Raw genomic sequence first — 12326 nt, forward strand, 5'->3', positions numbered from 1 at the left:
TCATACCATATTGACACAAGGCGTAGAACTAATCTGCCCGAGTCTGCCTCCATTGGGGTGAGATAAATTGTGCCCTAAATCTTTCTAGAAATAGTTCCCATGTTATGGTGTTAATGCATACATCGATCTTCTCCTCCTCTAATCTCCACCAAATCAAAGCAAAATTATTGAGGCACATAATAGCACATCTCGCCTTGGTGTTGCTACTATATGGAAACATAGCGAAACACTGGTCCAAACCGATGAGGTAGGTCTCTACCTCAAGATCGGTACCCATACCATCAAAGTAAGGAGGATTGGACCTCATCGAGTCCTTTATGTGACCCAAGGAAGGTGGATCTTGGATAGCTAGAATCTCCCTCCTCCTGGGTGATCTCTCCCTCTCTCTCTCTCCTCTGGAACCTACTGAAGTGACTCCTCAACCTGAGTGTGAATAGGCTACTCAAACTCAGGTCTTTGGCCTAACCTAGCCAGAACCTCTTGAAACATCTCTCTTAGCTCTTCCCTTTCGGGAACCTGCTCTCCTGCATGCTGAGAATTCTGATGAATAGTCTGTTTCGGTTCTTGATGAACAAACTATTCCGGATCAACACTCACATGAGTGGGTGGTGGTGAAGGACTGTGATGGTTAGAACCATAGCCCTATCATCCATGTTTTCCTCCTTTGCAACCACCCGTACGGTGACCTCCTCTAGCTTTCCTAGCCATGACCAGGTACCATAAAAGAGAAAATGGTTCAAATCTTCAGCAAGGATAAGACAAGAGAGATACAAACATTAAGACCTAAGAAAGATGGTCAACTAAAAGTTACACTACAAACCTAGAGTACCTAGTGTTGAAACTTGGGCTCTGATACCAAATGTAATGCCCCGCCAGGAACCCTAAAGGAAAACAACACAACTAGGCAACTAAAGGGTGTAATAATTTTTTTTTTTAAAGATTAAGTGTATTAACTAAAACCATTGCACGTCTAATAACACAACGAAAGAATAACACATGATTTTTTAAGGGTTACCAACGAAGATTAATCGTAGATTATATTAACACCATGGTTAATCCAATTGTCCATTTAATTAGATAAAGTAAATGTTTAAGTTCAAAACTACACATACATCTAAATTCCATAATGAAGAAATTAAAGTATTCCAATGCATTCAATTTTCCATAAATCATTTATACATAAGATCAAAGCAAATGAATTTAACATACATTCTACTGACATAATATTACAATATCCATAATTACATGGCTTCCAAAAATACCATTGAATCCAAAAGTTATAATATCGAGGTTACATAAAGTCTGATACAATGACCACAAGGTCTCCAGTGAACAATGATCACGAACAAGAGCTGGTACATGAACCACAAACCAAGAAACACCAGCGAAGCCTTTCCTCGCCTGAAGATACAATCCAGAACATCCGATGGGAAGTGGCACTACCACCAGACCATGTGATCCCGAAATGGAACCACCCCACCATGCTAGGAGATAGTAGAAAACCTTCAAGAAAGAAAAAGTAAGACAAGTACGAAAGAACTACAAGACTCTACAAATTTCCATGTGAGTCAACTCACAAAACACTAGTGACTCTAAGGAGAGAGTGTCATCGCATAGCTTGATGGTTACCATGGTAGGCCTCCTAGGTCTCGACTCTTTGTCCTGGTAACCTCTCCCAGCTTCGGGCTCCAACTAAGTCTCATGTGGACCCTACCAATCCTATCATGAAGACAAGGTGGTAAGTTTGCCATTCCAGGCCTTCTCGTAACATTATGAGCCATGTACAAGCACTACACCTATGCATGAGGTACATTATCTTAATTAATATTTATTTCACTCCCCCCCAATATATTATTAGGTTATCACTTTTTAACTAACTTTCAACGGGTTATCCTATCATCCACTTCGGGCATGGCCCCCGCTCGAAAGCCACTCTCTCTCATAGGACACTAACAGGAAAGGTCTCTCTACGAGAACTCTATGGTGAAATAGATAGCCATAACTAATCCTGACAAACCACAGGTGAAGGATACACAATCACTAACCCAAGATTGACCATTTGGACAAAAAACACAATGGCTCACATCAACGGGGTTATACAACAACACCTGATCAAGGAGATATAACAACATATGACATAATGACAACTCAACCAGAATTGCAATGGATTAAAGCTTGACTACAAACACCATTTACACAAGATACTAATACAGGCAATCTTCTCTTAAAACAACCAAATGCATAAATAACTTGCAATTAAAGATTTTCCAGAAGATAAGAAAACACAACTATTTTAATACAAATTAATCAATGTTGTCATTTGTCCAATAAGATTTAAATCAATCACACAAACATTAATCTCCTAATGTTTTCAAGCATAAATATAAATCTCTAAATCTACAAGCTTTTCTGAAAACACCCAAACTATAATTTGATTATATTCATAAAATATAATTATAGCTATAAATTAAAATTATATTCAATACCTATAAATAATTCACTTAAAATTATATTATAGAATATATATCTATCAACTCAGAATTTAATTTTCCACAATAATAAAATAATAATACCAAATAACATAATATCCAAAATAATATTAACTTACATATAATTATATATATATATATATATACATATTTCATATATTAATAAGTTAATTTAAAAACAAACTTAATACTTTGCACGGACATCAAAAACTCTTTAATTCGGTCCGCACATTAAAATTTTAGGGAAAAAGGAGAATTTAACAATCCCTGTATCGTGCACCGTAGCACGTGCTACCCACGATAGCCCATGCTACCACTAGTATCATATACTATCACCGGTAGCACTGCTACTGCACGGTAGCAGGTGCTACCACTCGGTAGCACTGCTACCACTCAGTAGCACTGCTACCGCCGGTAGCAGATGCTGCTGTAGGTAGCTTATGCTACCTAGGGTTTTTTTTTAATTTATTTTATTTTAATTTTTTTTAAAAATTAATTTCTTTTCAGTAAATTCAATAACATGAATAAAATAATAATTTTCCAATAAATTCATTTTTACAAAATTTAATCTTTTACAATATATTTTCTTTTTTTGTAATTAAATAAAATATTTTCCCAAAACGTAAATAACCCAATAAATTTAATTTATAATTAAATTTATTCCTAGAGTAATTAACAATTTCACAGTGATACAAATAAAAGACTGTCATAACCGATATCGAAATAAAAACAAACAAGAGGGAATGATTTCTCTGATAAATCCCATACCTCCCAAATCTTGTAATTTCCATGCACAACAAAATTCTTGGCAAAATTTGCCATAATAATTTTTCCCAATTTTCTCAAAATTTAATCCACAAACACCTAGAAATAACTTCTTTCCATTAAACTAGAAATTAACTTCAGATATGGACTTAGCTAAGAACAAAATTAATCAGAGAGGATATGACAATCATCTTAACACACACATTCAAAAGATAGAAGAAATAGAAATATTTTCTTAAAACAACAATCAAAAGAGGCCACCCAACCTGGTGTAGCTTTCCTGGAAGAAATTTGTAGAAGAGAACCAATCCTTCAACAAGCTTCCAAATAGATTTCTTCACCCATATCCCTGACCTGTTTCCTCTGTATCTAAAATAAAGACCTATTCCCCTATTTAAACTAAAATTCTAGGTTGAATATCTTTTTTCCCCAAAACCTAAATTTAGAATAAGAGCAATTTTATTTTCTTGTGTAATTACCTAACAAATGAGAAATTAACATGCAATAATTAAAAATTATTTTTCTTTCTTTTCTTTCTCATTCAAATTAATTAATTTTCTAAATAAAGAAATTAAAGCAATACTATAATTCTAATTAATTCTTTTATTCATTTATTCTTTTATTTATTTATTTATTTAAAATTCTAGGAAACAATAAATGCAATTAATCTAATTTATTTTTTCACTAAAATTTGAATAAAATATATTTCTAATAACATGCAGCTTGCAACTTATTTTAATAATTTCTTTTAACTAACTAAATTTATAATTTCAATGCATAAATAATTCAACTATGAGATAAATCCATAAATTTAATTAATTAATTAAATCCACTAGAAATACACAAACTGAACAAATCTGAAGCAAATACTCATAAAAAGATCAAACGACCAAATACAAAGGCTGAACAAAATGACAAGATGACCAACTGGCGACACTCACATGAGTGTAACTAAGTAAAATAGGGTCCACTACTATCTCCTCCACTTCCATCGAAAATTATAAGGCACGCTCAGACTTGTGGAGCGAGGTGGAGATGATACCCTATACCTACCCGATACTTGTACCTGCAATATCTTGCATCACCAAACCACACATGCATATATACAATATAGAAAACACGGCATATACACCAATGAAGGAGAATCACGACGTTCCATGTCTCACCGAAATGAGTGAAGGAAAATCGTCCCCTTGCATCCAATACACTCGCAGAAACACAACATATAATTACACATTGCATAAATAAAGTAAAATGTCAGTACATAGCATTAATCTATAAAATGCCATAAATCATAAGTACTGAAATACTGCAAATAAATTATGCATCTCATATCCAGATAAATCATGTAATAATGTCATAAAAGTCTGAATAACACATCATGGTAATGTATCCTCTGAAAACAAACAATAATAAAATATGAGTCTAATGAGTTCAAACGAGTAGGGGTACTACAATCTTCTTCTTCAAACCCTACTTCATAATGCAAACTTGGTTTGGACACCAAAGAGTAAAAAGAAATGAAAGAAATCATTATTTTTTTGATTTTGTAGCTTGCTGGGCATTTTAAGTCTAGCATGAGAGTCCTAGCTCGGGACTTGTGAGTCCTAACCTACAACTGGCACGAGTATCATGTAAAAATGCTGGAGTTTTGGGAGGTCACTCACCGCGATGTGGCTCATGAGTCTGCAATGAGTCAACTCAGCGCATTGTCAGACTCGCAAGTCTTGCTAGTGTTGGTGAGTTTTTGCTGAGTTTTCAATCTTTGAGATTAATTACAATATAATAATATAATAATTTTTCAAGTGGAATTATAAACAAATATGATATATTTCAACTTATTTAGCAAATATTTTTTAAAATATAGGTATGCTACACTCACATATGGATACAAAAAAATCCAATAGTAAAAACTAGGACATGTTTGTGACACTTAAATGCATGAAAAATAAAAAATATTTTATTATTATTTTTTTATTTTATATTATTTTTATTGAAAGATTAGTATACACACACACACACACACTAATGCATTCTTATTAATAGAAATATAAAAATATAATAATATAATAATAATAATAATTTGGTATTGAAAGTTTTTTTATTTTGTAATCTGATACCTTCAAACAACAGCTTCCAAACCACTCAGTTTTGTTGGACAACCCTCAAGACTTAAGATTCTCACTTCATTGGATATGAAAATAATAATAAAAACCTACCAAAAGAGACTGTTGTAGCTAGTTAGCTGCTTCTTGCATAAGGTTGGCTAGCTAACCGTTCCCAAAACACCTCTAAAAATTCAATATTCATGTAACTATCCATGATGTCCATGACATTATTCATGACACTATAGTAAGTATGAAATTACTATAGCAACTTATAGAATCACTATAGTAGCTTTAAACAAGTCTTAAATTCTTCAAAATACTTACAAACTTCAGGCCCAAACCCTAGTCATCCAAGCTATTACAAAAATATGGCAATTAAACCTCCAAATTAGAAGCAATGTGTCTTCCACCTACAAGTAAACTTCAAACCCTAGCTAGTTGAAACTCTAGAATAATGTAAAACCTGCAATAAGTTCAATGCAATCCTTGTGTGAAATTGCTTGTAAATTATGCTCTTGGGTGATCTTTCACACTTGTAAGCACTCCAAGATTGTGAAGGATTTCATCTTCACAATCAAACTGTAGAAACCCTAGCTCTAGAGCTTCCTTCCCAAGAATCCAAATTTGAATAAGAACCTATGAATAACAAATCCCAACACATTTCTTTATCTCTTCTAAACTTGTGTGTTCACTTTCAGGGTTTCCTTGGCAACTTTAACAATAATTTAACTTGCATTTCTATTTCTTACTTTATTCATCCCAACTAGGTGTACCCTTCATGAGCTCCCTTATTTAAAAAAAATAAAATTTAAAAATAACTTTGTCACTAGGTGGGCGGACCCCTTGGTGGACCCTTTTTATTAAGTTGCTTCATTAAATTATTATAAAGTAACTTTATAAAGTTACTTTATTTTATTTAATTAAAACATTAAATTTAATACTTTAATATTTTAATTTTATTTTGAAGCCACCACCAAACCTTTTCCAACTGAAAATGAATGATGCACCTAATCTCCCAGTGATATATAAAAATAGTATGTCAACTACCAGTCTCTTCCTAAAAAATAGTGTCTCTCCTAAAAAATAGGAAATTATCTCTAGATATCTGAAATGGCTCATCAAGCCCCCCGCTAGGCTCCACAAGTTTTGAGTGGTCAACAAGTGAACTGTCAGTCCCCTAAAAAATAAGAACCCCTCCTAAAAAAGTAGGAGAATGGCACTTAGCTCCTAAAATTCCACACAAACCTCCCAAAAAGGCCACAAGACTCCTAAATGAGCTCGCCATTCACTATATTAACCTACATAAACCCTTTTAATAGGTTAACATCTGCAAAATATATTGATGCAGACGTAACCGGTAAATCCCTCAAAACCAGCTTATGCAGAAAGAGTAACACAACGAAAGAAACAAGAAAACATAGCAACATCACATAAACAAATCATTTTATTGTCCTAGAATTTCTCGTAACCAACTGGTTATCAACATATAATCATCATAGAACATCCCATAGTTAACAGGTTACATGCAGGCTACAAGCCAAATACAGTCCAACCGGGACTCTCAGAATCAACCGGATCACCAAAACCAAATCTCAATCCTTATTCTCATTTCTACTTCCTTTTTCCTACAAATGATTACATAATACCATACATACCTTTCAGTACATATCCGGGTTGGCCACAAAAGATTACATTTACCAATGTAGGAAAATAAAATGTGTAACTAGGTCAGTCCTAAAATGAAAGAAATTCTTCTAGAAAATAATAACCAAGAAGTACGGATCAGCAGGAAAGTCGGCCACACACCAAAGAACATCGAAGAAGACCTGAAATAGATCCACACGACAAGAACCACTCTCGTAATGAAGGAATGTTAACCGGTAAGCACAAGAACTGTCTTGAAACCTAGAAATAGTCAACCGGGAGTGATAAGTAGCCAAAAAGAATCCAAACGGATTGATTTTTCTAGAATTAAGCACATGAACCCCCTTGAAAATCAAAAATAGGATCTTCAATGAAAAACAAGAAACTATCGGTACCTGTTGGTAGGAACATAGAAAACTGCACATTGAACTAAACAAAAACTAAATTGAAAGGAAATATTTTTGGTTGATGCAAGATTGCTCATAGACCGGGGATGCTTCGACATCAAACATCCTAGGTAAAAAGAGATGTTCCATGAGAGGCAACTCATGAACATCAAAAAGGATTCGGGATAAAGACCCCATGCTCATTTCTGATCCAAACATCTTCCTTATATGCCAACCTCTTCTTTAGCTCCTCTGGGATCTCAATCGGCTTCTCTAACCCCTGACTATCTGTTTGAAATATGTGCCTTGAATTAACTTGACTTGTGTTCAAACTGATCAGAGTAACCTATCTCGATGGAACAACTGTCGGTGTGACTCTTGCCGATGGAATCCTCTTCTGGTTGATCGACTATTGGGTGAGTAAGGTAAAACAAAAAAAAATGTTGTTTTTTCTTAGTGCAAATTTTGGGCATGACAATCACTTAAAGAGTAAAACCTTTTATTATTATGAATGTGATCATTTCGAATAAGATTCAAAATACAAGAGGATTTCTTAAAAGGAAATTATCTTAACTTTTTGGTTAAAAGAGAAACCAATATCAAAAAATTATATTCACAAATAACCTTCCTCCAAACTAACTCACAAGCCTTCTCAAGAGCCACTTATAAATGATAAAAAATGTATTTGGCTAAAATGTATTACCCAAACAATTTTTTCTATTTCTACATTAGGATTCCATTGGTTTATAGCTATTTAACATAATCTAATTTGTAATCTTTAGGAGTTATTCAAATGAAATATTTTGAAATAAATAAAGCATGGAATAAAATAAGAAATTATTGGGATATAGAAAATAAAATATTAATTTACAATTTTTTATCACATAATCAAATAAAGGGGGAAAGAAGGAAATTAGTACCAAATGGAGAAGCTCGGTATTGAAGATGCCAAATAATTGTACATGGATGTCTACAAATTGTGCTATAATCTAGATACAAATATAATATTGAGAACTTCTAAAATTGTATAAATCTAACCTAACTATTGACCTAGTCTACAAAACAACAAAGAAACATGCCAGTAAATACTAGACAATAAAAAATAAAGAAATAAATTAGAAAGAACAAGATTTAAATATCTTCTTTAAATAATAGGAATGAATTTACAAACAATAAAGAACTTGTAAACCTCCAAATAGTTGAGTATATGACAGATAGAGAAAAATTACATTTCTACCTAAACACTTGCAAACTAAATGCTTTCTTAGGTATTTCTACCTCAATAGAAACTAATCATAGATAGATAAAAATTGTCTATGATGCCCCTATTCTAAGTGTGTTAGGAAATAGTTAGAGTTGTGAATGTGCAATAGCATAAATCAAATGAATAGAAATGGAAATGATGTGATGATCCCAAAGTGTTTAGAGGCATAGAGAAATGAATACTATAATAACAATAAATATAAATAGTAACCAACATAATATCACTTGCAAGGCCTTGAGGAATCCAATGAAAGAAAGAGAGATTGAAGGAGAATGCTAAAGGAGTGATGCAGATCTTAAAATATTTATTTGAGGGGAGATGGAAAAAGGAAGGGGATGGTGAATCGCTTAAGTTCATTATCAATGGATTCCACTAACCTAGACACATGCCAAGTGAAAAATGCTAAAAGAATACTAATAGCCACCAAACAATAAATTATCACATTTTGCTAGGATGCTATTTCAATAATTTAATGATCATCAATCCATCACCTTTTTCCAATTTATGATTTGTATATTATAGATTATTTAATTTAATTATTGATCATTACTATATTTATCATTCATAAAGTCATTCATATATTTATATATCACATTAGTTTCTAACTATTTTTTCTCTATTTAGTTGATTCAAAGTTTTATGCCTTTAATAATTGTTAATCAAATTAAAACAAATAGGTTGAAAAGTATAAACTTTTTCTACAACCAGCATGATTGACAACACGATTCACAGAAAAAATAATGGAGAGATTATTAACCCTTCAATTAATATATGAGAAAAAGATAATGGAATTAAAATAATTATCTTAAAAGATTATTACCCTCCACAAATCTTAAGAAGCCATCCCAACTTGCATGAAATCAACTTATAAATTTTTTTCAAAACTAACTATAATTCTCTTTAAAAAATTCTACCATTTTATATAAAATAATAAGTTGGGCGAAAGGTCACACAAGAAAAACTCTTTCTACATGAAAACAGTGGTAGATATATTTAATATCAAGTAATGACATCTATTTTTCTACTTTTCGATATATCCACAAAGACCCATTTGAAGCCTTCATAGCACTTCTAGGATAAGGAGAACTATTTGGATGATGATATCTAGGTGGATAAGGAGAAGTACTTGAATATGAAGATCTATGTGGATAAGGAGAAGTAGTTGAATAACGAGAGTTGGTTTTAGGATAAGGAGATCTAGGTGGTGGATAAGGAGAACTACTTGAATAAGGAGAAGTAGTTTGAGAATTCCAACAACGACTAGAACTCCTTTGAATAGAATTATTGATATTACTTTTACTCCATCTAGGAGTGGAAGGACGCTTTTGAGTAGAATTAGGGGTACTATTTTGAACCTCTCTAGAAGGATTTGAAGAACCCATTTGAAAAGTGTTAGGAGTATTCATTTTAGCATTGGGTGTTATAGAAAAACTCCTTGGAGTCAAATTAATTTGTTCTTTATGAGCTTTCCAAACAGTGCATATCTCCCTAGTTTGACTCAATGGTATTGTAGATGAGGTTGTGTGATTTCTTAAATTAATAAACTTAGTTGAAGGACCCATTTGAAAAGTGTTAGGAGTATTTATAATTTTAGCATTGGGTGTTATAGAAAACCTCCTTGGAGTCGAATTAATTTGTTCTTTATCAGCTTTCCAAATAGTAGATATCTCACCAATTTCTTTCAATGGTGTTGTAGATGAGGTCGTGGGATTTCTTTTAATCCACTTCTCCAATTTGCGTAGAAATGGGCCAACCATAAAATACTTGTTGCGTTTTCTTCCCATGATCCGAAGTGGATGCCAAGCAATTTCACTGACTTCTTTCTTAGTCCTTGGTTCAAAAGGATATTTCTCATCCACTGCTTTGATAATATACAAAACCACTCGTTGCTTCTCTTGAGAATGCTCAATGAGGTCATTGACATTCAAAAAGGAACTTATATCATATCCTACCTCTTCCATGGTTTCTCTAATAGCACATATGTGGTCTTCTTCATCTGGATCTTCCCTCTTTCCCCTAGGAAAACTCCAAGAATTACTCTTCCAGCCCCTCACAAGCAAACACCTCTGCTTAGACTGGTCCAAAATTATTGAGCCAGCTACTGGAACAGAATGCTTAAAGGCCATGAATTCATCAAGGATATCATTTACATGGTTAGCATGGTAAGTTTTAAAGAGATCACAACTCTTAAAGAAAAAATAGGTAAAGTCCTTTATGCTAAGGGACTTGAGACGAGGATTTTGATCTACTGTATTGTCCTCATAGTGCCAGTGAGCTTGCTCTACTTGAAACATTAGGCTTGGAATGAAGTCTACTTCTTCTGGATCCATATCTTGAACAAAATTAACATACAATTCTTGCATGATCTCCTCTGAAGGATACAGATACCCAACAGATGTGATGCTCCTAGTCGATTTTTTCCCCATTCTAGATCTAGATCGAGAAATCTTACACTTACTATTGGGTGTCATTGGAGAAGGGACACCCTTACTATTTGGAGTTTTGGGAATGGAACATTTTCGCCATGGAGGAGGAGGATGAGGATCCAACATTTTATCTTGCATATTTCCTGCAGAATTCAAACTTTTACGATTGGAGGGATGCTTTCAAGTACGCAGAAATTTGCTTCTCTGGTCCATTCCTTGCTGATTATTGCTGAATAAATACAAACTTATGCTCTTCATGGGACAAGATCAAGGGTCATGTCTGTTAACTCAGCCTTTGCAAACTTACGTGAATGGTAGATTTTATCTTTGTTGAATTCAACTTGTTAATGTAATTTACAATAACATCTTTAACTTTAACCAAAAAAAATTAAATAAAAATTATTTTCTTCGCCATCAAAATTTGTACAAAGAAATTCTATCTTTATCCTCTTTCTTGTCTTAAGATCTGATTAAGAAAATTTGGGATACAGAAAAGAATCCCATCTGAGAAATCTGATTTCTCAGTACATTGATGCCAAAATTAAATGGACACCCGTGATAAGTCAGATTTCTCAGATGGGATTCTTTTTAACATTTTGTTGTTCATTATGATGGGTATAATTGAGTGTATAATTGAGACGTTTGATATTGTATAACATTTTGTATGGAAATTGCATCTTATTAGCTTTGTATGTTATTGAGATTAATTATTCTTCGGAGTGAATTACAGTACAATTTTATAGCTTTGTATGTTAAAAAGGTATATCAGTGTGTTATAATGTAAAGCTTGATTTGAATGGCATAAGCTTGTTTTGATTTCTCTGTACCGTACAAACGTTTAAAATATAATATTTGATTTTTAAGTAAAATTTGATAGATAATATATATAAAATATGATATATTAGTATATGGTTATTACTAGAGTGTATTCTTTTATCTATATCCCTTTTTTATATCAGTTTTAAAACTCATTTTTACATGTGAATTAAAAAATTTCGTACATAAAATCTACTTCTTTTTTTAAGGATAAAAATAAATATAAAGTAAAAATATAATGATATGATAATATAATAATAATAATAGTTTGATCTTAATAATTTTCTTGTCTTTGTAAAGAGTTTAATAAAAATATAATAATAATAATGATAATTTTGTCTTGAAAGTTTTTAATAGAAATATAAAAAATATAATAATAAGAATATATTAAAATATAATAACATAAATTATTAATAATTATAATATTA

General features: G+C 32.4%; 1 protein-coding gene across 1 annotated transcript; it reads right to left on the reverse strand.

Annotated features, from left to right (window-relative positions):
* Window positions 1–9669: 9669 nt before the first annotated feature.
* On the reverse strand, window positions 9670–11082 carry LOC131061129 (mRNA-decapping enzyme subunit 2-like). The gene has a single exon (XM_057994637.2). The coding sequence runs from the start codon at window positions 11080–11082 to the stop codon at window positions 9670–9672; it is 1413 nt and encodes a 470-aa protein (XP_057850620.2).
* Between the last annotated feature and the right edge of the window lie 1244 nt (window positions 11083–12326).

This window comes from Cryptomeria japonica, chromosome 4, assembly GCF_030272615.1.
Source record: "Cryptomeria japonica chromosome 4, Sugi_1.0, whole genome shotgun sequence".
Classification (NCBI taxonomy): Eukaryota; Viridiplantae; Streptophyta; class Pinopsida; order Cupressales; family Cupressaceae; genus Cryptomeria; species Cryptomeria japonica.